Source organism: Phoca vitulina, unplaced genomic scaffold (genome assembly GCF_004348235.1).
Source record: "Phoca vitulina isolate PV1807 unplaced genomic scaffold, GSC_HSeal_1.0 scaffold9, whole genome shotgun sequence".
Taxonomy (NCBI): Eukaryota; Metazoa; Chordata; class Mammalia; order Carnivora; family Phocidae; genus Phoca; species Phoca vitulina.
Genome location: NW_022589712.1, coordinates 7,757,019 through 7,784,185, shown reverse-complemented (window position 1 = coordinate 7,784,185; position 27,167 = coordinate 7,757,019). Strand labels below are relative to the sequence as shown.

At 43.4% G+C, this 27,167-nt stretch overlaps 1 protein-coding gene across 2 annotated transcripts in view; it reads right to left on the bottom strand.

The window, feature by feature from the left end:
• Nucleotides 1-1,564: 1,564 nt before the first annotated feature.
• Nucleotides 1,565-27,167, bottom strand: part of PLG (plasminogen) — a 38,662-nt gene continuing 13,059 nt past the window's right edge. Inside the window, exons 6-19 of one of the 2 annotated variants that reach the window (XM_032408277.1) lie at nucleotides 26,984-27,104; nucleotides 25,244-25,362; nucleotides 23,925-24,087; nucleotides 23,067-23,212; nucleotides 19,761-19,926; nucleotides 14,887-15,068; nucleotides 13,125-13,273; nucleotides 12,102-12,195; nucleotides 9,826-9,946; nucleotides 8,329-8,403; nucleotides 7,557-7,697; nucleotides 6,537-6,643; nucleotides 2,630-2,775; nucleotides 1,565-1,997 (exon numbers count right to left, since the gene is read on the bottom strand). In XM_032408277.1, the coding sequence (XP_032264168.1) occupies nucleotides 1,836-1,997; nucleotides 2,630-2,775; nucleotides 6,537-6,643; nucleotides 7,557-7,697; nucleotides 8,329-8,403; nucleotides 9,826-9,946; nucleotides 12,102-12,195; nucleotides 13,125-13,273; nucleotides 14,887-15,068; nucleotides 19,761-19,926; nucleotides 23,067-23,212; nucleotides 23,925-24,087; nucleotides 25,244-25,362; nucleotides 26,984-27,104 (1,892 nt within the window). In that variant the 3' untranslated portion in view covers nucleotides 1,565-1,835. The remainder of the gene's footprint in view (nucleotides 1,998-2,629; nucleotides 2,776-6,536; nucleotides 6,644-7,556; nucleotides 7,698-8,328; nucleotides 8,404-9,825; nucleotides 9,947-12,101; nucleotides 12,196-13,124; nucleotides 13,274-14,886; nucleotides 15,069-19,760; nucleotides 19,927-23,066; nucleotides 23,213-23,924; nucleotides 24,088-25,243; nucleotides 25,363-26,983; nucleotides 27,105-27,167) is intronic. The other variant, XM_032408278.1, reaches the window with a different exon arrangement.

Sequence of the window (27,167 nt, the reverse complement as noted above, 5' to 3'; positions counted from 1 at the left end):
GAGCTCTGTAAGCCGCTGCAGCATCTGGGCTTGCTGGCATGTTCAGGATTGATTCCATCATTAGGAACAAATCCGCTGTCCAATTTGAGGATTTGGCTCTATTATTTCGTCAGTCGGTTTTGGGCCTGCGATGATTCGGGATAGTTTGGGTCCTCCTTTAGTGAACATCTAAAGCCACACACTCAGTTCTTTTTTGAACGAAACCCATGGATAATGATTTCATGGGTCTTAATTTTGATCTTAAAGGGATATTTATCTTATATTTGTGAGTTCAGTTCTAGGATGTGGTCAAGAGTGAAAAACATGGACTGTTCGATCTTGACCTTTTCAATCTTGACCTTTTTAACTTGTCTTGAGAAAAAGCTTACATTTTAATTTAAAAGGAAGGTCAATTATATCCATGCATAAAAGAATTAGCAGAAGCTTTATAAGTGATCTCATAGACACTAATAAGGGATTTGATCTTTCTTTTTTGTTACTGAGACTTTTGAAATATGGAGTTTAAATGCAAATATGCTCTCATTTTTCTGTTGTTCTGCTTTATCTGTTATATTTGTTGTATTTTCAGATTCAGTATATATCTTATGCAGAATTTTTTAATGAACTATTTTGTGTGGACAGACAAAATGGGCACCAAGGGAAATCTTGCCAACGAAGAAGAAAATTCCACGTGAACACGTGACAATATGTACCATGTGTGCTAACTGTAAGCTAAGCTTTTGAATCCTTAAAGCACAACAGAATTGAATATGAATGTTTGGTTTTTCAATGAAATAAGCACCGCTCTTTGAGGACTTAATGCTGCAGTCACCCCTTATTCATGCACACATGCATTTTTGCTCTCTTCGCATCTCTCTTTGCTGTAAGGTGACTGTTCCTCCTTGATACGCTCACCTTGGAATTGTACTTTGAGTTGATATTTTGGTTCTGGTAACAATAAAGAATTTTAAATTGTCAAGTAACATCGGTGTCTCTTCTCTCTCTTCCTTGTGAACGTTGTCACTGTAAAACTCTATCCCCATGTGACAGTGTATATTTCCTATCTGGGCAGCCAATTAGCAATGGAAATTAAGCGGTCCACTTTCAGTATATGTTCGTTGTTCCTTCATGGGCTCTTGGTACCATTCCTAGACTCAGATGTGACCCAGAATAGCATTCAGCCTCCCTACTGGTCTTGTGTTACACTTGCAATGCCCATTCCCTTCACGCGTGCGGCTCTCTGCCCAGTATCCCCTGTGCTGGGCTAACGTCAAGTTGTCAGTAACAGATTTCATTCCCAAGAATAGAATTTGTTCTCATGACTACCCATACATGCTGCAGCTTTGAAAACATTCATCTCAGTGTCAGGAATAAAGACCTTAAAAGATGTATGTCAAGCCATCTTTTGCAGATAAGATAAATATACGAATGACTTACTGGGACTGCCCTGCTCTCTTCTCTATGATCTTAAAGGCTTCTTGGTCCTTTTTGGCAACTACGCCTTATGAGAAAGAGAGAAATCACCTAAGTCTGTGAGAGTTACACTATTTAAAATTGGTAGGATAAACGAAGAACACGAAAACAATGAAGCTCAAAAAAAAATTAAATCAAAGGAAGGACAGGGTTTATTTTCAACAAATGTTATAGATGTGTTACTTTATTATTACAGAGTGCAACAGTCCACGGACGGGAAAAATTTATCCACGATAATACTAAAAAACGTTGAGGTTTATCAGTGGATGGTGTAAGTACAGTGTCTTAGTTTGATTACTGTCAGTTATTTCTGAGCACGCTGACTTCCCTACCCGTGTTCCAGCTTCTAGATATGTTGAGGAATCACTCTGTCTCCCATCCGCTTAATTATTTCTCATTATTCCTTCAATCCAAGTAACAAACTTTGACACACGAACATAGACACCAGGCTTATTGGGGCGGGCACAGCCAAGACCCCAAGAAGTGACTCCCTGTAAAATGTACTTGTCCTTCTCGAAGCAAACCAGAGGCCCTCCACTGTCACCCTATACAGAGAGAGGGAAAAAGAAAAAAACCATGTGAGGATTAAACCACCATCCTTTTATTATGGGGTATCATCCTTCTATTATCCAAATGTAAGTTTTCCCAGTATTTGAACATTCTATTCCAATTAGAAAGGAACTTATTAATAGATCATTTGAATATCTGCTGTATTCAGTACTTAACAAAGTATATTTATCAAAACCACACCATTTAGTGTTCCTGGGGAAAAACTCCCTTGTGAATGCTGTACTCATCCCTTCCTGCCTTGGGGCTTCTCTTAGGCAGAGGAGACCCCAAAAGCAATTGCAAAGGGGGTGCAGCTGGTCTTCGGCTCACACGCTCCCTGGCTTCCCTGCTAGAGAGGCCACCCCTGGGCCCCCTCCAGCAGCATGCCCCCCAGAGGATGGGTGGCCTGTGGCAGTGATGGTACGTTAACCCCTCCCTCACCACCGATCTGGAACTCAGGGCCCAAGCAATCCCCTTCCGTGATCTCAACCTGAATGCAGGGACAGACCTAAAATCTTTCTGGGGAGCATTTGGAAGGCGGCCTGCAGCTGACAAAGCCTTCCGGAATTTGCTGTTTGGGGGCTGAAATATCTAAGGGGCCAAGACCGAAGATTGACTCGGTTCTTACCTGACAACTGTCGGCGCCTCCAGCCAAATTCCCAGCACACAGCTCTGTCGACTTGACTCTTCCATTCAGATACTCATAGCGATTGCACACCTTGTTCTCGATCACAGGCAGCTGGGCTTCCTTGAGGAGACCTGCGCCGAAGGTGCCTGTGTTTAAAGAGATCAAAGAAATGGTTATACTGGATCCCAAACATGCCCGCAAGAACAACACAGCGCGGTGACAGATCTCTTGTTTGTCCGTGAGGTTGTATAAAGCAAGAGGTCAGTTCCTGATACGACTGGAATGCTTTTCCTTTTAACCCTTGAGGGTATAGATATTATATAAGAGTTCATGTTCCCAAGACCTGGATTTAATAATCTGGGTTTCTTGACGGTGTTTGGGGGTACATGTTGTTATCTTTGTTTCTTTTTTTAACTATAAAGAAATATTTTGGGGGGCGCCTGGGTGGCTCAGATGGTTAAGCGTCTGTCTTCAGCTCAGGTCATGATCCCGGGGTCCTGGGATCGAGCCCCGTTGTCGGGCTCCCTGCTCAGTGGGGGCCTGCTTCTTCCTCTCCCTCTGCTGTTCCCCCTGCTTGTGCTCTCTCGCTCTCTCTGTCAAATAAATAAAATCTTTTTAAAAAAAGAAATATTTTTCAATATGTAAAGAGAGACTGAGAAATACAAGTGTTACTATAACATCTATTCACTTTCAGTTTCTTTTAGATGCTTTTTTATTCTACTTACATCATATTGCACGATTTTATACCTTGATTGTTTTCACACAACATTATATAATAAGGGCTTTCTTAGAACGCTGCAGTCTTCATAATTAGTATTTTAATGGGGAGTGACTGCTTCAGGGGTGGGGGTTTCCTTTTAAGGTCAGGAAAGTGTTCTGCAAACAGGGGTGGTGGTTGCAGAACACTGTGACTATACTAAATGCCACTGAGTCATACTCTTCAAAACAATTAAAATAGCAAATTTTACGTTATATAGATACTTGACCACAATATAAAAATGAAGAATAGCTGTCATGTACTGGAATTAGCCTTTTCAGGCACAGGCTCGTGAGGTGGTGTATCTCATTTAACCCTTGCAATAGTCCCATGAAACAGGCGCTTCTGTCATTCCTGTCTCACCAAGAAGGTAGCGGAGGCTGGGAGGGGGGCCGTGCAGTTTGCCCAAGATTACCCAGCCAGTTGGTGGAGGAGCTGGGATTTGAACTTGGGTCTGTGATGTCATTGCTCCAATTCTTCACTCCCCTGCTCCCGGGCTCCTATAGTAGCCTCCAACTTTCCACTTCTTTGTTCATGCATTTTATTTATATTCCTTAATATTTTCTTAGCTCTGAGTTCCCAGAAATTATGTAGACATGTTTATGGCTCTCAGTTAACATTGCCAAATTATTTCCTAAAAGGGGATGACTGCGTAAAATTTCACTAGGAAAATAAAAGGCCACTTCACCCCATACTTCTGAGTATTTACTATTTTTAAAATACTTGCTAATAGTTGGAAATTGTCCTCGTTCATTTCCTAATTTGCATTTCTTTTCCAATTAGGAAGAGTAAACATTATCCCCTGTGCTTGTTTTACTTGTGGTATTTCTTCTTTTGTGAAAAACTGCTTTTTTCTTTTTTCCACTTTGGTAAATCAAAGTGGGACACTTGCAAAATAGCCAGAGGAAACGCTGCTTTCCCAGATAGAAACTCCCGGGCATGTCTCCGTGTTTTCACAAATAATCAATTTTCCAATTTTGCAAGCCCAACGTTAACGCGTTCTGCAAAAAAAAAAAAAAACCTTTGCTAGCACGGAACAGCCAAGGGATGAGGTGCTATTCCTTCTCCAAAGACTTTGAATACGTTTGGATAACCATCTTGAGTTTGGGAAGCTTGGCACTGGATCCAGAGTTGACAGGAGCCACGTAAGAGGACCAGCATTTGGGAAGGAGAGGCTTGTCCCAGCCCTGGCTGGGCAGGGCTGCCGTGGAGGAAGCGCCTGAGGAAGCATTGGGTAGGGGGCGCATTACCTGAGTTGAGTAGATGTGTGGAGGGACGAGCCTTCTCAGAATCTTTTGCTGAGAGTTAATGTATCCAAGTGTCTTGCTCTTGAATCTGCTTTCTGAGCAAGATACATCCTGATGCTGGTGACAAAATCCACCACTGGTGGACTGGAAAGTGATGTGGTCTGTGCAGAAGTGCTGCCATCTTGTGGCCACAGTCAAGATGGCACCTCTGAGGGCCGGCAGGCTGAAGGTGACCCCTAGGGAGGAAGCCCTGATTTCAGGGCCTGTGGGGAGAAGGAAGCAGGAGCTTCGAGAGCACCCCGCGATTGCTGACGAGGGGCTAACCTGAATGAGCCCCTGGGCCTGAACGCTTACCTTGCTTGGAAATATCAAAGTCAAGGAAAGTCTGGAGACCAAAGGGGAGAACTGGTGAGTTTTGACCTCACACTGAGAAGCTAAGAACACTGATCTGATGTGATTATTGACATAAGAAAATCTATAAACAGGACTGACTTCTGTTTTGGGACTCTCCTGGTTCAGTGAATGTACTGAGAATGGGCTTTTCTCCCCGTGGCCGCGAGGGTGAGGCCAGGGTCGATGGGGGAGCCTAGCACAGGTCGGCAGTTAGGAAAGTGTGGGTGGTGAGTGGAACAGAAGAAACAGCAGATGGGCTTTGAGGGGTCAGGCCGCCCGGGTTCAAGGTCCAGCTACACAAGGGCTGTGTGCTTGCGCTTCCCAGGACACGGCCCTGCCCTCCTTGCAGCCTCGGATTCCTCATTTGCAAAACGGGAACAAACACATCGAAGTCATAGGGGTTTGCGGGTCTGTGGGTTTGCAGTGTTTAAATTTTTTTAAATGCAAAACGCTGGAAAGGCCTGTCACACCCATTGTGACAGCGTCATTTGTGACGTTTCCCTTTCCTTCTCGATGCTCACAGACCCCAAAGTATGGAAAGTGGGAGGACGTGCAAAATTCAGGAGGTGAGGTTTTACAAATGTAGGAAAAGTGCAGAAAGAAGGAAGACAAATTTGAAGTGATTTAGACCAGTAGTTTTTAACTTTTTTTAAAAAAAACCACAAAACCTGTCTTGAAATGAAAGCAAATGCAAAAGAATAACGTGCAAAGCACAATTTGAAAACCCAGGTTTTACAGATGAGGTTCTTCCAGGCCAAGTGCACAAGGAAGTAAGGGGACTTGTCCAGTTTGCCCAGCGAGTGGCAGAGCCAGATCTACTTTGCAGGGCTCCTGACTCCCCTTCTGTGCCCTCACCAACACTTCTGAGAAAGCGAGGCAGAGATCGAAGACATCCTCACAATGTTTCGAGGCCTGAGTCTGATGGGTGTAATTACTCTCAGGGCCTACCACAAAGAGAAGACGGAGTCCCCAAAATGTAGTATGGGGTGCTGATAGAGGACCCTGCATAAACGTCTCCCCTCTCATGCACACCCCAGCAACCAATACCAAATACCATTCCAGGGCCAGGACCTTTCTTCCTCTCCCCTAGCTGTCAGTCCATCCCACCACCAACAGACTCTCCACACATACAACAGGATTGTGGGTATTTGGGGAGACCAGCTTTGCTGTAATTTTTGTTGTTGTTCTACACTGTGTTTGGGAGCTCGGTTTGGCTAACTTCACATGGAAAATAATTGAACAGCCTCAATTCGTAGGCTTGCTTCAAAACCCTACTGACCTGGGGATGTGATATTAACGTTGAATTTATGGGCCAGGAGACTCAGAGAAACACTACCCCGTCCCTCACCCATGTCCCTTAACGACAGATTATGGAGACTGAGGCAGGAACCCAGCCAAAATCAGGAAAGGTGGACCTCACTCACCAGTAGACATTTGCACAAATGGACATGTTCTCATGGAAACTAGAGGTCTAAACCTGTTCCTGTGGGGATTTCGGGATTTCTCTCACCTTGGGTTTCTCCCCAGCCAGTGATGTAGCACAATGTCCGGTCAGCAACCACATAATTTGGGGATGGCAGACAAGCTGGGATCACCTTTGAGGTGATGATGGCCGGGCTGAAAGAAAACCATCCAAAGTTACATGTGCCTGCCCCACGAGGGCACTTCGGCCATCCATCCTCTGGTCGTTCACAACAAGATGCCACCTGCCCAGAGCCCCAGAATCCTCTGAGCTGGCATTTCATTGCTTGGCTGACACAGTGCAATGCAGAAAACAACTTTTTCCCTTGCGCTGGCCTGGCCCGCCCTCACCACGGTCGTCGTCGTCGTCATCTCACCACCATCTGGAAACCACCCAACATGGCGCCTGTGTTCTCTGCGCCTTGTTGACTCGCCCAAATGTGACCGTTCTCAAAATAGCTGTTCATTTAGCTTTCTCTATTGAGACCTGTTTCCAAATATCACTAACTTTAAGTAACAAAAGCAAATTTATCATTTTGTCAGGCTTAATAAAATTCTATTTCAACGGGGAAAATAAAACCAAGGATGGGAAGAAGAATTTGCATTTGTGAGTTGTGTGTGTATGTGTCCATGTGTGTTTATACTGGAGCTTTTTAAGTGCTTTGAAATACATCATTTCATTTGATTTCCCCCAAACATATTATCATCTTGAGAGGAGAACTGTCAACCTGGAAGCATTGAAGAATTCTCTGATTATGAATGTATATTTGCTGACTGGCGAACATTAAGCGAGAGTTCGGAAGTAACCATGTACTTCATGCTTCAGTTTATTCTTTTTCCACACGAAGAAACTGAATCCTGATGCCTTTTTTCCAGAGCACAGCCAGTGTGGCAGAATGGGGCTGAGCCCAGATTTTCTCTGTTCCCCAAAGCCCTTGTGCCTTCCATGTCCTAGACGGTGTGCCCCCCCACATTTTTTCTCCCCCACAACCCTGTTACGCTCATGAAATCCAGACATAAACAAATGTCTTCACTGATCTCAGGGTAAAGACCATGGGTGAGCTAGTACCTGCTCAGCTTTATCAAGGCAATGTCTGCACGTGTGGGCTCCAAGAACAGCTTGGACGCTTCTATTTCCTGAACATCTGATCCAAGAATGGATTCTTGGTGTGCACCCAGGATGACCTTATATGCTGTAGGGTTTGCGGATCTAGGAAAGACAGTGACATTAAGAGCAAAATAATGTGCCAGCACCTTCATCAAGTGCCCTTCTGAGTCATAAACATGGCGTCTTCTCCCTCCTTGGCTACCCACAACCAGTGACCTCTGAGTGGCAAGAAACAAAGTTCACTGTTAACCTAAATCTGGCCATGAAGGAATGCTCTTGGGGTGCTTTTGGGTTAACCACAGAGGAAGAATGAAATCAATAATGGAGTCAGTATGAGGACAGACACCCATCTCAGGAGAACCAATGCATGTCACAATGAGTGGGTCTTCCTGCCATTGACCCAGGCCTACAAACCCACCTGAACCGGGTCTTCCTTCTTTGTTTCTCTCTAGAAACACTCCCCTCCTCCCTCATCCAATGGGCTTGGCAATTCTGCCTCAGCCTTCACATCTGCTCCCTGGTCCCTAGTGTCACTGCCATGGAGGGAAGGGGAGGGAAGGGAAGGGAAGGGGAGGGGAGGGGAGGGGAGGGGAAGGGGAGGGAAAGGGAGGGGAGGTGAAGGAGGGGAGGGAGGGGAGGGGGAAGGGAGTAGGGAGGGGGAGTGAGAAAGGAGAGGGGGAGGGAGGCAGGGACTCTACGACAAGTTCTCATCCCCATTGTCCCCCAGACATACCTCTCCAGGCAGTGGGCAGCTGTCAGCACCCACTCTGGGGATATTAAAGTCCCTCCACAGAAGTGCTTTCTAAATCTAGAAGGAAAACATGCCAGAATTTTAGTTCAAACCTGATGATATGTTCTACAGAAAGCCAGAAAGAAGAGTTCACTCGATTGTGATCATGTTGATGTTCCCAAAGGAAAAGCCTACCAGCCCATCATCAGTATGGCCAGAACTTTGAGTTGGGCTTCAGTAGTGGATTTTCCAGGTCTCATCCTCACCACACTTCAGATGGTGGGGGGAGGCTCAGGCACAGCCTGTCCACAGGAGAGCAAAGCCACGTGGCAGCAACAGGAAGCCCACGTCAACGGTTTGGACTTGTTGGCCTTGGACTCCAACAAAAGTGACCAGCCAAAGATCATCCCCTTGAGGCCTCTTATTTCTTTATGACAAGATCTCTACAAGGCTCAACAAGTCATTCTTCAGGGAGCCAAATGTGACCCTAAACAGCTGTGATTCCTTGGAGTCTGCTCATTTTACCCTCTTGGTGTGAGCCACTCCGAACAAAGCCCACCATAATGACAGCAGGCATGGAAATAATTGGTCAGGAGATGGAGCACAACACAGTTTGGGAAAGAAAGAATTTGAAATATGTGAAAGGTGAAGGTTTGTAGAGCAAGGGGTTCATAAATGAAAAGGCAAAGAAAGGAAAAGCCAACTCAACAAAAGAATGAAATATACTGAAGTCAAGTTTATCAATAGAATCTCACATGCATAGGGAAGGAAGGCAATTGAGAGCGAGAACTGAGTGTGCACGTGGGCCCTGGTGTGGAAATGAGGTGACGAAGCAACACGAAAAACAGATTAGCCTGTTTCACACATGTGCTTTATATGAGACACCCGGGAAAACTGGACCTATTAGAAGCCCATGCCACTGAAACAATCACCCAAACTTTCTGGGTCCCATAGTATCAGAACCCATCACTCTTAAATTATGGTGATCCTGAACTATCATCCTACACAGAAGGCAAGGTGCTTGGGAATCGGTGAGCACCCTCTGATTAAATTCAATAATACAAGAAAGTGTAAAAAAAAAAAAAAGAATCTTTATTGGTGAAAGACTCTAGATAATTTTGTCCATGCCTCCCCCAACATCCCACATTTCCAAAAATATCCCAATCCCTTTGTCCTACAAAGAGACAATCAACATCTATAAGACCCTCCGGGCATCTTCAATACTTTTCCAGCAATATTGGAACATGGTGTAAATCGCTACATCTGCACATTTTGACAATAGCTGCCCAGATCAAGGAAAATATTCCAATTCGGGCCATTTTCAAAGTAGAGAACCTAGGAAAACAGAATTTTTAAAATTTTTGCAGTTTTCCTTCTTCCTAAGAAGATGATAAAGGCTGGTACAGATCCCCGAGTTGCGTGGATCGAGTGTGAACATAGAAAGGCTTTTTGGGGCTTACACAGAAGAATGGAACTAATTGTTTCTGGAAATACCATCACCTTGTTCTCAGACTGATTTGCCAGGGCCAGGAATGGGGTTTGGCCACACACCCGCCGACAACCCTTCCAGGACATTTCTTTGGTTCCACCTTGGGCTTCCCACAATCGAATGAACGGGACGCTGTGGCACGAAGTGGAAACAAGAGTGACATTTCAAGAAGGGAAAGCAATTCTGTCACACAACTCAAGAAAAATCAGTGGGTCATGGCCAAAGCTCTGAAGTTTTGACCTTTCAAAGCCCAAACTAAATCACGAGATCATAAGCATCTTTGGGGATATTTTTTTCTAAGTTTCGGAAGTGACAGTAGACAACAGAGAACCTTCTCCTTTCAGGAAAGTCTAAGGACTTCTGTATTATGGGGGGGGGGGTTAAGTAGATTGGTGGAGTTGGGTGGTAGAGTGAGAGCTTTGCTGAGAGGACCTGACTGACACCAATTATTATTCTGACTTGATGTGGTAGATTCTAGGTTCCCATCTTCATCTTCATCATCATCCTCATCTTCTTTGTCATCATCATCACCCTCTGAACCACATAAAGTTTACTGAAAATCATAGTTGTCATCCCCGTTGCAAGGCACTGTGGGTAGTTTTTTAATGTGAAGCTCTGTGTGTGCATTACGTACACGTGTGTGTGTGTGTGTGTGTGTGTGATCGTATGGAACAGAGCTAATTGTCCTGAACCTCTCTCAGCCAGCTTCTGGACAGGACTTCCAGGAGCTTCCCAAGACTAATCCAACACCCTGGGGATGACTGACATTCACTTGCCCGTATGCTCTATCTACCTCCTACCTTTCCACCTAGACAATAGGGGTCGTGCCCCATCTTTGGTACCACCCACTAATGCCCAAACAGCTCCAGCCTCTAGAAGGCTAGAGCATCTGTTGGTGGCCAAGGGCTGCACCTGGAAAGTTACTGTACTTCTCCTCCCTGGGAATCGAGGAGCATTATCCCAGCTGTGGTGCCCATGGCAGGAATGTCAGGCTGATAGGACAACTTAAAGGCAATCCTGTCAAGTAGGCAGCCTGTCCAACATGGAGAACCTGGCCCATAGGCAGCCTGTCCAACATGGAGAACCTGGCCCATAGGCAGCCTGTCCAACATGGAGAACCTGGCCCAGACGAGGCAGCAAGGTGCTCCAGAAGGGGCAGAGCTGAGGATCGGGAGTGACCAGCTGAAGGGAAGGCACTCACCCCATTCAGGGCCTTTCAGATGAAGGGGCCACCAAGAGAGTGTCTACAGAACAGAGAAAACAGCCACGCGAGAAAGATTCAGCTGTAAACTCACCCTAAATCCAGACAAGGAGCCCAAGTGGAACCTTGCCCATCACCCTGGCCTCCCCTTCCTCCCTGCTGCTTTACCCAGGGGTGGCTTAGGCGCAAACCCCAGCAAAGTGGCTCCCGTGCTCTACCCCATACCCCAAACTCCTCCCCAACCACCTCTGCATGCTTGTCTTCGCTGCCTTGGCAGCTGGAGCTTCTCCCCCTCCAGCTCTAGCCCCTGTACATGGCAGATGCAAGCACCTGCAATCAAGCCATGCAAAGGTGAAGCCCAGCCTGGTTTTCTGGAACCAAGACAAATTCTGTTTGCAAAGACAGGTCAGCAGAAAGTAATACAGGGTCCAAATCGAAGCGGCTCACATTGTTCTCCAGACCTACCCATGGATTTGTTATTCCAAACTTTTCCCCTTTCCCTGATCCAAGCTTCTTGCTCCCTAGAAAATCTCACGGAAATGAGGAAAGAACCCAGACACGTTTTTCTCTAAATTATGTGGCTAAGGTATGGGTAATGAATAGTAATCTTAGGATAAAGGAGATTTGGGGCTTAGTAAAAATCTACGTTCCTTCTCATTGAATTCTCAGGATGACAATTTATAGCTTTACAGTGTACATTATATGCTTAGCTGTTTCATGGTGCTTGTATATTTTTTTTACTTCTCAGCTGCTGAAAGGGAGAGCTTCCTATCTGGGGACCAGATTTAAAATTTGTTTTTCAGGCATCCCAAGCGGGAGAGTTCGGTGAGAGCATTCTGAGGCTGATGGGATCACCTGTTTGCTCTTTTGGAGGATTGTGTATTTACTTTATTTAAGGTGTCAGGGAAGGGGAACTCCCTAACAAATAGGGCCACCAGAAGGACAGATTCAAGAGGCCCATGATGAAGAGAGGGCAGCCCACTTGAAGTGCTCAGCTTCAAGCCCTCCTTTTGCAAATCCGTATCTGGGAGGTGGCACTGCATTTATCTGAGAAGCCATCTCCTTACAAAAAGGAAAGCAACTTACTACACTGAGGGATATCACAGTAGTCAAAAAGTTTTCTTGGATTCGTCGTGTAGCACCAAGGACCGTTGACATCACCATCAGGATTACGGCAGTACTAAAAAAAAAAAAAAAAAAAGGACAGGTGTGTTGGGGACCAGGCAGAGTGGGACAGAGAAGGGCAGAGAAGGTGTTCTGACACACGTCACTGCTGTCCTTGGAAGATGGAAGGTCGTGCTCCTAGTTTTTTGTGGCAGGGGGCAAAGTTATTCCTTTGGCACATCCTAGGGTGCTATAAAGTTTTGACTCAGCTTCTTCAAAGAAGCTGTGAGTGACTCCCCTGGAAGGAGGGGACCTGAGGAGTCCTGAGGTAGAGACGCCATAAAGGGGCCTCCCCTCCAGCAGCCTGTGTCAGGGGACCTCTGAGAGAGCAAGCTAGAGAGGACCATGGGACTTGGCTGACTCATCTTGTCCCTGGTTCACGTCAGCGATCTACTACCCGATGACACCTGTTTGCTCTTGGTTCAGAAATTGTTCCCAAGAACTGTGCACGTTTCACGGGTCAAGCCATAGGAAGGCAATGTCTTCCTTTTCCTTTCCTATATGTACCTCCAAAGTAAACCATCCCACAGTCTGTGAGACTACAGGAAACCCTACTGCGTGGAGTCCTCATGGCCTAACCACATTTTTTTTTTCTGGAAAGATTTGACTAAAAGGTCATGAAGTTCATCCTTGACCACCAGAACGTAGAAGACAAACACTAGAAACTAGAAACAGCACACAGTACTAAAAGCAAGCAGGAAACATCCCAAACACAAACGAAATGAGGAGCCCGAGGACAGTGGTCACAGGCACGGAGGTCTGCTTGGACACCGGAGTCGCCATGTGGATGCTGGTTACAGGGAGGCTTGTTCCCGAGATCTCTCACAATGCCCTCTGCCACCACCAAGGACCAGTCCGGGCTGACTTGCCGTAACACAGGGTCAATTCTGTTTGCGAAGATTGGTCAGCAAAAGGCAAAATAGAGCTCAAATCAAAGTGGCTTACGTTTCTTTCCAGACCTGCCCGTGGATTTGTCTGTGGAGTGAAGATACTGTGTCTGTGGGGCTCCTGGGCAGTCCATTCCTGGCATGGGACGCCCAAAACAGTGGTTGCCTTCTTGCCCCGGTACCCTTTGCCATTCCCAAACATGCAGTCTGTAAGAGGAAGAAGAAATGGGTGGTTACGTGTCCCTGCACAGATCCAGGACGCTAGGGAATATAGGCAGCCCCGCGAGGACTCTCCAATATGACAGTTTCTGTGGTCACATCCTCAGAGCACTGGAATGTTGACAATTACAGCAAACACTGCCTATTTTAACAAGTTACTGGAAACGCTGTTGCCTGGGAAATAATCACAAGCCAAGATGTTGGCATGGAAATGTTGGCCAGGACACGAAGATAGTCAATTCTATAACAAGCTGAGTGGTAAGACAGAGCCCCTGGAGGATTCGCATCAAACAGATGCAACTGTGAACTGTCAGAAGACCCTCGAACACCTCATTCTCAACCAGGATGGGGGAAAAAAAGAATGTAAATTGAACAGGATTTTTATAAAAGATACTATTTTGTCTGGAGCTGTGCTGTGAGTTCCCACCCTTTGGGGTGAAGAGGTTCATAAAGAGACGACTTGGGCCCCTTCTCCAAGCTCATCTCTTGCCCCAGCCTAGGGACAGGGGGCTTCCACAAGACCCCTCAGAGAACGTGGTGAGTGTCCCATAGGGGGACCCAGGGCACCAGTGCTCTGACGGCCATTTGGAAAATCCAAAATGTAAAAGCTGGGCCACCTAGCGTCTCTGCCAAGGAAGGGGGCTGTGCTGGGCAGCCTGCAACCCCAAAGTTTGCCAGGACTGGGGTAGGGGAGTTACCCATGCACCAAATGGGAGGCAGGCACAGGGGGGAACCACGGCAGGTCGTCTCAAGTCTTATCTAGGAGGGAGATCCAGATGGGCACAGAGCCCACAGTCTCACCAAGAAAGAGGAAAGAGAGATGTGCTCAGCCTGTTCAAGGGAAGAGTAGGTGAGGTTCTCCAGCTTTGCGGGGGAGCCAAGCCCACCTCAGGATGGAGAGGGCTCTCAACTTGAAACCAAGTTCTTGTTTAAATCATTACCTTCTGGAGGATCTTGAATTACCTGAAAGTGGCCAGACAAGTCATGGACCCTGAGCTCTCATGCCAGGGCTGGGGTTGCAGGGTGGGGCAAGGGGCAGGAGACAAGCCCAGAAGCAGGTGCTAAGCACTCAGAGCTGCACTCCGATGGCCAGGGAAGCGCAGAAGGGTCTTGCCTCCCACCTCAGATGACAACCACATCCCTGCGCTGAGCCCCGGTGACCCTGCAAGCTTCGTATCCACCCTTCCAGGTTTGTGTTGGGGAGCCTCACTTGATTGTCCTGCTAGCACTCCTAATTCAGTCTATTCAAAACCAAATCCATCATTTCTATTTCTCCATGGAGGGAGCAAGGATTTGGTGTCCTAGCAGGTCCCATCCTGGCCAGCGCTGCCAACATCAACCCCTCGATCCACTCAGGCTCAAATTTTATCCATCGCTCAGAACCAACTAGTTTTCAAGTCCTAAAACCACAGGCCACCCATGTGACACGAGCAATAGCAGCTCTGGCTGCCCCGAGGGCTCCCTGAGGCTTGCGCCCACATGGCAGACCCTCGGCCAGCGCTCAGTGCCCGCGGCAAGAACGCGCTCTGCCTCTGCAAGGTGGTCCGCCTCGTATCATCCTGACGCCCGCGTACGGAGAGGTCTGGCCACGGACTTCCCACCTGGTTCGGAAGGGTCCTCTCCACTCGCAACTTGGGGCACAGTCGGGGAGTTGGTCCCGCTCTCTTCTGTGGCTAAGCATTTTTCCAAGTTACAGAACTCCCAGCGGACAGACGGGTCCGTGGTGTAACACCAAGGGCTCTTGTCACCGTCTGGATTTCTGCAGTAGTTCATGGTCAAGCCGCTGTAAATTCCACAACACAGGTCATGAGAGGTGGAGAATCTTCCGGGGCACTTCTGCACCCTCCACTTTTTGTTGTAACAGAGTACTAATAAGTGACTTTGAAATATTTCCATTAAAGACACCACAGGTATGAACTATTATGATAATGTGACAAGCACAGATGGCTCTCAGCTTCTAAACAACTGGGTACATTTAAAACATAGATTCTAATATTATTTAAAAAATCAAAAGTAATATGTGCTCCATATAAAAACTGAGATGATATAAAAATGTGTAAATAAAAGTACCTGAATGTCTCCCTTTTCCTGGGAATGGGACTACATTCCCCAGGGATAGCCAATATTGAATTTAAAGTGCACGTTTTAGATTTTTTTTCCTATGCACGTACAACTCTCTCTCTCTCTCTGTAAGAATACGTAGAGCTGTGTAAGTTAGAACTCAGATTTATTTCCCTGAGGAGGAGTGACATTGTGACGACACTCTCAGGCCAGTCCCCTCCATCCACTGACCCACAATGTTGCTAAAATGCTGTGCACTTAGCATGAAAATACTCTAAGTATCCCATCAGGTAGATCAAGTGGGTTTGGGCTTTGAAAGACTTACGGAAGCTTGCCTGGAAAACTAGCTCCCAGGCAGGATGTGTTTCTAAAGGATGCCTTCTGGGGAAATGCGGGGGCAGGGGAGAGAGGTCACGGGGACCCCAGCCTTCCCTCATACCACACCCGCTGCAACCATGTAGGATGGAGGGATGCAGATGACACTAAAGAAGGAGTGACAGGAGATGTGTGGGTGCACGAAGGGCGCTGAGGGCTTATGGGAGAGTTAGGAACAATTGGGAAAGAGGCACAGCAGGTGAGGAGCCTGGGGACACTGAGCAATTCAGTCCCCAGGCCTCCCCTAAAAGCTGCCCCAGTCTTTTGGACTTCTCAGCCTTGCATTCCTCTTTATAGTTTAGACCCATGACCTGTGGCTGTCTGAGAAAATCTGAAAGATACTATGTATTATGGGAATCCAGCACTATGTCTGCGGATACCACAGGCAGGGGGCTGACTCAGAGCCTGGCCCACAATTCGAGAAAGCCCTTCAGCGGGTCTCCAAGCAACTGGATGTGTCAAAAGGCCTATCTTTTGAAATCAGAGAGGGAGACAAACTTAATCATAGGAAACAAACTGAGGGTTGCAGGAGGGGAGGTGGGTTGGGGGGTGGGATAACTGGGTGATGGACATTAAGGAGGGCACGTGATGGAAAGAGCACTTGGTGTTATATAAGACTGATGAATCACTGACCTCTACCTCTGAAACCAGTAATACATTACATGTTAATTAATTGAACTTAAATTAAAAAATTAAAAAAAAACAATAAACATGTAAAAAGTTTAAAAAAAAAAGAAAAGAAATGAAGTCCTGCTTTTTTTTTTTAGAATTGAGCTATCCTTGACATAGTGTGAAATGCATGATCTTAAAGGTAGTTTGAGGAGTTTTGATTACTACATACACGTGTATGACCCACACCCCTATCCTGATACAGGACATTTCCATCCCCCGCCGAGAAAGCTCCCCAGGGTCACCACTCAATCTCTGCTGCCCCCCTGGGAGCAAATACTACTGATTTCTCTCACCAGAAACTAGATTTCCTCTTCTAGAACATCGTATAAATGGACTCAGTGTATACTCTTCTGGGCCTGGCTTCTTTCCTTAGTGTGACTTTTGAGCTTCATCTGTGCTATTTGAGAGTGTCAGTAGCTTGTTCCCTTTTATTGCTGAATAGTATTCCATTGTATGACTATACCCCCAATGACTGCTTTCTCTATTTGTGTATCTTTCTGCCAGTACCACTGTGGTCTTGAACACTGTACTTTTATAGTAAGTCTTTAAATCAGGGTGGGTAAGTCCTCCAACTTGGGTATTCTTCTATAGATTGTTTAGATTTGTATAGATTGTTTGGTGATTCTAGGTCCTTTGCATATAGATTTTGTCTCTTTTTCCAAAAAAAGGGGGGAAAAAAGCTGCAGGAATTTTGCTTGAATGTAGGTTGAATCCAAAATCCAATTTGGTAAGAATTAATATTGACTCTTAAATCCATAAACAGTATATCTTTATTTAGATCTTTTAAATTTCTCTCAACAACATTTTGTAGTATGTAGCATATAGTTCTTGTACACACTTTGTTAAATTTATCATTAAATATTTTGGTTTTGATACCATTGTCAGGGATATTGTTTTAAAATTTTTTCTTTTCCAACTGGTTATTTCTGGTATATAGAAATACAATAGAGTTTTGTATATTGACATTGTATATACTTTTGTATCTTTTGATTTTGCAAAATTCACTTATTTGTCCTTAGGATTCTATATCTACTAATCTAGTTTTCTGTGAATAAAGACAGATGTACTGATTCCTTTCTAAACTTTAGGCTCTTTATTTCTTTTTCGTGTTCCCAATCTTATAGAGAAAGCATTAATCTTTCCTCATTAATATATTAGCTGGAAGATTTTTGTAGATGTCCTTGAGCAAATTGAGGAGGTTCCCTTCTATTCTTAGTTTGCTAAGACTTTTTGAAATCATGGATGAGTGTTAAATTTTGTCTAAAGTTTTTCTATATCTATTGTTATAATCATATGATTTATCACTTTTATTCTGTTAACATGTTGTATTATGTTGATTGTTGGTAAATGTTAAACCAACCCTGCATTCAATTTATTAATTTTTGTTAAGTCTTTTTGTCTATGTTCACAACAGAAAATGTTCAGTAGTTTCTTGCAATATTCTTGTTTACTTTTTGTATCTCAGTTTTTTGGGCCTCACAAACTGAGTTGAGAAGTGTTCCCTCCTCCTCTATTTTCTGTAAGAGATTATAAAGGATCAGTATTATTTCTCCTTAAATATTCGATAAAATTTGATAAAATTTTAAAATTCTACTTACGGTTCATTGAACTTCTTGAAACTATAAGTTTATAATCTTCTTCATCTTTGGAAAAATTTCAGCCATCATTGCTTCAAGTATTTTTTTGTTTCAATATCTTTTTCCTCTCCTGGGACTTGATTTAAACATATGTTAGACCTCTTGATATTTTTCTAGAGATCCTTGAGGTTCTGTTTATTCTCTTTCAGTCTTTGTTTTGACATTGTGCTGCAGGTTTTATAGCTTATACTGCATTATTTTCAAGTTAACCCTTTCTTCTTTCATGCCCAACCTGATGGTAAGGCCATACAATGAATTTTTCATTTAAGATATATATTTTTAAGTCCTGTCTTTTCCATTTGGCTCTTTTATAGCTTTCTTTTCTCTTCAGAACATCCAATTTTCCTCTTATATATTCATATTTTCCTTTAAATCCTTGAACATAATTATAATATTTTTTAAAATTTCTGTCTGCTAATTCCATCATTTCTATCATTGACTGGTTTTTCCCCTGGCTCTGGATCACGTTTAATGATTTTGGATGTCTGGTAATTTTTAAATTTGTGCCAAACATTGTAGATGCCACATGACTGAGTGACTGGATTTTGTTGTTTTTCTCTAAAGACAGTTGAGTTTATGTGTGGCAAACAGTTAATTTACTTACAGATTATTCTGATCCTTTTAGGATTGCTTTTAAGCTTTGCTGGGGTGTTTCTAGAATTGCCCTTATTTTAAGAATACATTAATTCTACTCCTAAAGTGTGACTTTTCTAGAATTGCTACTGAATGCTTATGGTGTCCCATGAGGTCTCTCTGTCAGAATCTCAAATCTCTGAACACAGAATCTCTCAATGTTGTGTGGGTTCTGTAATCCCCGTTTATCTCATCACTCTCAGTTGTTCTTTCCTCAGTAGTTGTTCTTTGTTCTGTGAACTTTGTGGAATCTCTCCCTGTGCATGTGCACTTTTATATTCAGCCAAAGATTTAAGGAGAGCTGTGTCTATTCTTTGAGCTCCTTCTCTGCACAGATCCTTTCTTATTATTACCCAGCCTACAAAACCCCAGCTGTCTTGGTAAGCCCAATTACTAATTTACTACTAATAATTTATTTCCCCTTTTAAAAGTTCTCAGTCCTGTGATACCTGTTGTCCATCATGTGAAAAAAGTTTTATCCCCTACATTTTATAAATGTTTATGGCAGAAATGCTGGTCTTTGTCCATCTACCAGTCTATTTTGCCTATCAGCATCTGTATACTTCCTGCTTTTGCTCTTCAAGTCCTGGCAACTCCTACCACTGCTGACCACTCATGCTCAAGATCCAGGTGTCAGTACAGCTTAAGTGATATATATTAGATGATATATGAAAATATATATATTCAAGTATATAGGTATCTGTGATACAATGACAAACACAAACTTCACTTCAGAGGTTGCAGTTTGGAATGATAAAATTCCATAGTTGAAAGATTGCATTGATCTTTACCAGGTGCTGTGGAATGGTACTGTTTCTAAGTTTCTGGTCATTTGTTCTCCTGAGCTTTCCACTAGCATGAACTCAACACCTCTATACATCTCCTCTTTCTCTCACAAAAGTGCTCAGGAAAGATAGCCAGTCTCTAACTTCTCTTTTTTCAGAGCTTTTGTTCAAAAGCAAAGCACCTAAGACATTTTGCCTCACATTCTGGAGCCAAGAGAAATTTGGTTCTAAGAAGTTAGTTTATAGCATGGACCTTCTAACAGAAATATAAGTTGGTTATTGTTCCTCTCATGGTTAAAAGCAAAGACATACGCATTTGGGAAGTGTTCTGGGGTCTTCTCATGTCTGTGTGGTGTCATAGACGACCAAGACTGGCATTTCTTTCCTGTGATAGTAGTGGATGACATGCCTCGATAACTCTGTCCATTGCCCTGGTAGCACTCCCGGACCACAGGAGTTTGTTCAGGTGGTACTAAAGCTGAAATAGAAGATAATCAACTAAGTAATGACTAGAACAGAGATATGTGAAGCAATTGAAGACACAAACAGAACAGTAGTCTCTGGGAATTAACTCTGCTTTCTTTTCATATTGGCCAGGAAATGGACTTGCAAAGAAAACAATAGATCAATCACACTGTAGAACTTTAGTGACCTAACTTTTCTTGTAAATATTTAATTTAAAACTCAGGGGAAAACACATGGGTCAGAGTGTTTATAATTGGAAATTGCACTCATGTGCAAGTTCCTGTTTATGGATGTCTACTGAGTGTTCATGAGAACAACTGGGTAGGAGCTCAGAGGTACATTCAGTGGTGCAGGCTGCATGTGGCAATTGGTTTCCAGTGGGGGCAGAAATGAGATCCTTGTGTGTTTCCCCAGACATTTTCTTTACACAAAGCCAAACCCTTAAGCTGTTGGGCGATGGGGCAGGAAACAGTTCTGCATTCAAGAGTGCAGGCAAAATATCCTTTGCTTCTCAGAGAAGGGTAGAGGCAAAAATCTATTCCCCTAGAGGAGGGACCGGGAATTCTTTTGTGCCAGGATCCTTCACTGACACAGAGCAGAAGTCTGCTACTCTTCTACTTAAGAACCACCACAGATACAAGTTAGAATTTAGTTCCATGGAAAGAAGGGGGAAGAACATTAAGATAACACTACCTTCAAAGCTCAGGTGCATAGAGCCCATCTAAGACAGGGGTGGGGGGAGATCAGGAAGGTAGAGAATGCCTACCTCCATCAAAAGCTTAGCATTGAGAAACAAGAAACAGCAGTCTGTCACGAAAGTCTGGTTTAGAGCAAGACCCCTTTGTGGTGCAAGCATGCAGTGACTGCTAAAAATTGAGACTGAATTAAGAATCCTAAGAAAACTCTTGAGCACCCCCAAACAGTATGCTAAGGAATGTGAAGGAGTGTGAAGGGGATATGAGGAATGTGAGGCCTGCTTAAAGTAAAAGCAGCAACAATAACCCAAATGCAGGTCATCCACTGACTAGATTGACTTAATTACCCACACAGCATGCTTACAAAAGAGGGCATCCATTTCAAAGTGGAAGGAACTGCAATCTCTACTATTCTGCCACACATTATATCCAGCAATTGATGAAAAATCACAAGACATACCAAAAAAAGAAAGAGAAATCAACAGAGCCAGACCCAGAGATGACTAGAGCAGACTATTAGAGACCGTGAGGTAGCTATGAATAATATGCTGAAGCGTTTTATACCAGAGGTGAATGATATACATGGATAGGTGAAGAATTTCAGCAGAGATGGAAACTATAAAAAAAAAAAAGGAAAAAATGCAAATGCTAGAAATAAAAACCATGATATTAGAGATGAAGAATTCCTTTGATGGGCTGATCAGCAGACTAGACACAACTGAAAAGAGAATCAGTGAACTTGAAAATAAGTTAATAGAAATGATCTAAACTGACACTCAAAGAGAGAAAAAAAGTGGGGGGAAAGGCAGAACAAACATACAAGAGGTATGAGATAATATGAAAGGGTAATTGGAGTCTAAAAAAAGGAAAACAGAAAAAGAGAGAGAAAGCAGGAAAAAATATTTGCATAATAATGGCTGAGAACTTTACAAAAGTAATGAAAATCAACAATCCACAAATTCAAGAAGCTCAGAGAACCTCAAGCAAGATAAACACAAAAAATAAATAAATAAACAATACATGAGGACACATCACAATCAAACTGCTGAAAACCAAAGATGAGAGAAAGTCTTAAAGGCAGTCAGAGAAGAAAAATATGAAATACATAGGAACAAAGATAAGATTTCTGGTCAGAAGTTATTCAGAACAGAATATAATGGAGTAACATGTTTAAAGTGGTAAAAGGAAAAAAACTTCAGCCCAGAATTCTACCCCCAACAAAATTATTTTTTTAAACTGAAGGCAAAATAAAGACTTTTTCAGACATACAAGTCTGAAATAAGCAGCAGATCTGTACTACAAAAAATGTTAAAGGTTAAGGAATACGATACCAGATAGAAATTTGAATCTCCAAAAGAAAGTGAAGAGCACCAGAAATGGTATACATGGATAGATGATTGATAGATAGATAGATAGATAGATAGATAGATAGATAGATAATTTTTAATTTACAATCGCTTTGAAATGTGACTATTCAAGCAAAAATAATACCAATATATTGTGAGATTTATAACATAGTAGAAATAAGCTCTTTGAGAACAGTGGCAAAACACTTTGGAAGGAGGAAATAGAAATACAATGTCTTAAGTTTCTTACATTTTACATCAAATAAAGTAGTATCATTTGAAGGTAGAATGTGGTAAGTTAAATATGTATATTCTAAATATTAGAAAAAAATACTAAAAACACCAAAAATGGTTTAACTAATAAGGAAATAGTGGTGATAGAAGAGAATCAAAAAATATTGAATGAACAAACAAAGGGAGAAAAAGATTTCAAAAGGAACAAAGTTCAAACAGGACAAGTCGAAACAACTTTTAAATCCAACCATGTTAACAATTACATTAAATGTAAATGTTAAACATCTCAATTAAAAGGCTGACCAAAAAAAAGATCTACAAACACAAGTGAACATAGAGTTGCAAGGGCTGTATTCCTATCAGTAAAAGTAGACCAGAGCAGGAAGTATTCCAAACACATTACCTAATGATAAAGTCGTCATTTCTTCAAGAAGCCACAACAATCCTAAATGTCTACATGCCTGACAGAGAGTTCAAGAATAGATAAAGCAAAGACCAGAAAGATATGGACAAATCAACAGCTCAAGTTGGAGATGTCACTGTTCAGCTCTCAGTAATCAGTGGAACAGAGAAAAAAAATAAAATAAAAAGAGTAAGGATTCAGAAGAGCTAAACAATACTAACCCACTTGTCCTACTTGGCCTTTATAGGACACTCTACCCAACACCAGCAGGGCTACACTCTTCCAATATTCTGAACCATGTTCTGAACCTTAAAATAAGCCTCAACAAATTAACAGAATTGAAATCACAGAGCACGTCCTCTGACCAGAACAGAATTAAACTATAAGCAAAGCTACTGTGTATTGTGATTCCACCTGAGTGGAAAAGCACAGAGCACACTGGGGCCCTCGGTCGGCTCTCACTGCCCTTTCTTACCAGGGGCGTCCAAAGCTTCCGAGGTTAATGGAGAGGACTCGCAGGACGGAATATTGCAGGGTTCCCACCTCACCTCACTGTTGGTCGTATAGCACCATGGAGCTGACTCTCCATCAGGGTTGCGACAGTAGTTTTCATCCAAATCTCTGAAAAAGATGCGATAGTGAGTTCGGCTTTCCAAAAAGGCTAAATGAATAATGGTGTACGCATGCTTATTAATGGTAACATTGGGGATGTACCCAGCTAATTCTCCAGATTTAAACAAACCAAATGACAGGTAGAAACCGAAGCAGAGCTGGATTCCACAGGGTCCACAGAATTATGGCACTGATGCTGCTCGCTGGTAAATGGTGGGAATATATGTCTTGACTGCAGATAGTCAAACAAAATCGGTCTTTTGCTGTGTGCTAGGCACTACGGTCAATGCTGGAAACACAATGGGTATTTTCCACACAGTTCCTGCCTCATGAAGGACACATCAGAGCCGTGGGATTTAAGTGTTACAGCCATAGAGTTTAAGTGTTCTCAAACCTCACTGTGCATTTAGTGGAGGGCTTCTCAGAACATATTACTGGGGCCCACTCCCGAGTTTCTGATTTAGTAGATCTGGACAGGGCCCAAGAATTTGCATTTCTAACAAATTCTGCTGGTGCCAATGCTGCTGGTCTGGGGAGCCACTTTGAGAACAAGTGTTAGAGGAAAATCAGTGCAAAATTTCACTTCCCTTGCTGATGGTTTGGCCAGTTTTCATTGTAGAATATTTTAGCGTAGGTTCCTCCAGGAACAAAACCAAGACCACGTCGGTGGGATTTCACATTCCACTCAGCAGACAGGGATTGGGACCAGAGGCAGACTTACTTGCAAGGGAAGTTTTCCGGGGTCCTGTTGTGCTTGTGAGGGGTCTGCTCGCTCCAGCGTTGACAAGTATGTCCAGATACAGTGACGGACACCTTCCCCCGGTAGTTCTCCCCTTTGCCCTTCAGACACTGATACGTTGGGCCAGAAGAGGGTGGCGGTGTTGCTTGAATGGGGGTAATACATTACAATGAATATTTTTACAATTAAGAGTGCACAGACAGATGTTATAGGGGAGTGGATGCAGGGAACATCTTCTGCTCATCCTCTCTTAGAATCTGGCACTTGAAAATTGTCTACCATTTTCAAAAGAAGTTAACTTGGTAGAATCTATGTTTATGAGATCATCTTATGAGGAACTCCTCCCAGGACAAGACCTTGGGAGCAGACGCTTCTTTCTATTTTTTTCTCTGCTCAGTTCATCATACATGGTCAGGGTCACATATACCGATGATATGACTCCCTTTGTGATGAGTCAATGATTCTCTGAGGAAACCTAACTGGGTGCCACCTGGCATTCCATAAAGCCAAACAACAGAGTCCACTGAAAAAAGGCAAAAATTATCTCTAAGGAAAAGCGTAGGCATACAGAAATCAAGAAATTCTTGAGAGAAAAAAAAGATGACAGAAAGAAAATTTGATATTCATAAAGGATAGTACCAGGTAACCTTCAGAGTCCCAAAGGATGATTGTCAGATCAAAGAACAGGAAGCCACCATCAGGGTCTCCTGCATCTTTTTTAACTTTTGATGCCTGCTCTCATCTAAATGTTTAGTCCTTTGCTACAAATTCTCACAGAAGGAAAATATAAAATTGTTCCTTCTGAGTCATTCCTTCCAAGTCTCCCCTTAACGCTGTTCTCCTGCTGCTTTCTCACAAGTTTGGCTCACTGAAAAACTGCACATCCAGAGAAATCTCTTTGTTTATAAAGCATCAGTTACAAGGAACTCTGATACTGAAGTCCACGTACCAGAAAACATGGGTCTGTTGCCCTTTAGCGCTAGAGAAAAGTAGGATTTAAGAGATACTTCCCCCAAACCTACATTCAACTGTACTCCGAAGAGGTAGGAAAAACAGCAACAAAAACATAGTCAGTAGAAGCTCTGATCAATTACCTAGAGTAAACAATAAATTGTTTTAGAAGAGAAATTACATCCCTCAGGACTTGGAGGGCACGTTTTAGGCACAGCACTCAAGCACTGATACAAAGTTTTTATTTGTTTGTTTTTTGGGTTTTTGTTGGTGTTTGTTTGTTTGTTTGTTTTTATTCCAAGGGCAGAACAGGCGAGGATCCCCGGGCCCTGGGTGTGCAGTATACTTACTGCAGCGCGGGATGTCACAGAATTCCCAGCGTTTGTTGAGATCCATGGTGAAACACCACGGGCGGGGCTCCCCATCAGGGTTGCGGCAATAATTCATCTTCAAGTTCTTGTTTGGAAATCTGAACGGGCAAGAAGGATTTTAATAGCACTGAACATTTACATTTACGGCCGAGAATCTCTTCAAATGAGCAATTATTGAGCACCTGCTGTGTGGGACGCACAGTCAGGCATCCAAGGAAATGACTGGATGCAGGCTGTCCTCAAAGAGATAACAGTCTCATTAGAAAGATTAGCTCAATATCCTGAGGGCTGTTTAACAGTTTACATGTGCAAAAAATCACAGAACTTTATCATTTTAGCCATCCGGAAAATTAATGGAAGCAAACTCCAGTTACTTAGCAGCAAATGATGGCATTTTTACAACACAAAGTACCCACTGACCAGGGATTGTCATCTAATACACAGTACGGTCAAGAAGTTGGCATCTTCATAACTTAAAGGAATGGCCCTTCTTGTCTGCCAGGTCCTGGCCCCGCTAGCCTTCAAGCTTAGAAAAACTGGGAGGGATAATTTTTTAAAATTTTTTTAAATTTAAATTCAATTAATTAACATATAGTGTATTATTAGTTTCAGAGGTAGAGTTCAGGGATTCATTAGTCTTATATAATACCCAGGGCTCATTAATTCTAAACTGGGAGGCACAATTATGCACCTGTGAGCACCTGGCCAAATAGTGCAGCAGGGAGCTCAGCAGGGAGCTCAGCAGGGACCCAGTGACTAAGAGTGTGACATGCATGGCAGGTCTGTGGCGTTCTCTGATACTCAGTCGGGATGGAGAGAGCAACCAGCAGTGGCTTGAGCAAACCTCTTCTAGTCTCTGGAAAGTGAATCTACCCAGTCTGGGCCTTGAGGTCCTTACTATGCTTCTTCTTTGAAGGGAAATGGCAAAACTGTGTTGTAAGCTAGCTATATAGTATGGGAGGTACAGAAATTCAGCGGAGCTGTTTTCCACAGTGAAATCTGTGGCTTGGTCCCATTTCTTACAAGTTTTATAAGCCCCATTATGGTTCTGTAGTTGTCGTAGAATCGAGAGACAGAAGAGAAGCAGCTGCAGAGAGGGAGGCATTTTCCAGTACAATTAATGTGCCGCAGAAGACCTACTCTAGGAATCATCCTTGCTTTCTAGATCATGGATTCTGATTCCTACTATAATTCATGGTCCCCTTTGAAGCTCTGGTGGAAGTTAGGAATCCTCACCCCAGAAGAATGCACTGATACAAATATCCATAAAACGTTGGGGGATTCACAAAATCCCTAAAGCCCATCTGTAGATCACACATTAGAAAGCCTTGAATCTCATCAGTGTAAAGGAAAAAGAAAGGAATAAAGAGAAGAGGGAAATATTCAGAAAATAGAGAAGTGAGATGTATCCTTATTTCTCAAAATTTAATGTGCACACGGATCAGCCAGGAATCTGGTTATAATGCAAATTCAGATTTGGAGGCTCAGAGAATCTGCATTTCTAACAAACTCTCAGATGGTATCCCTCCTCCATGGGCCACGTTTTGAGGAGCAAGAATGTATACCTCACTTGCAGTCATGTGGGAAGATACAAATTTTGAAATTCAAAACTTCAGATGCCTTCGCTTCCTGAGGAATTCGAAAATATCTAAATCACATGAAACGCCCCGTAGAGCCGCAGAGTTGTAAACATCTCATTTCTTTCCCAGTGAGACTTACTTGGAAGGAATATATCCATGAGCATGTGGGGTTTGAGAGTTCCAGGCTTGGCACTCGAGTCCAGACTTGGTCTTGGAAATTTTGCCCTCATAATTTTCCCCACTGCAATGCATGCATTCATCTGCACAGAATAGAGAAGGAAGAGAAGAAGGATGAAAAACGGAAATGGATGAATCACAAAAGT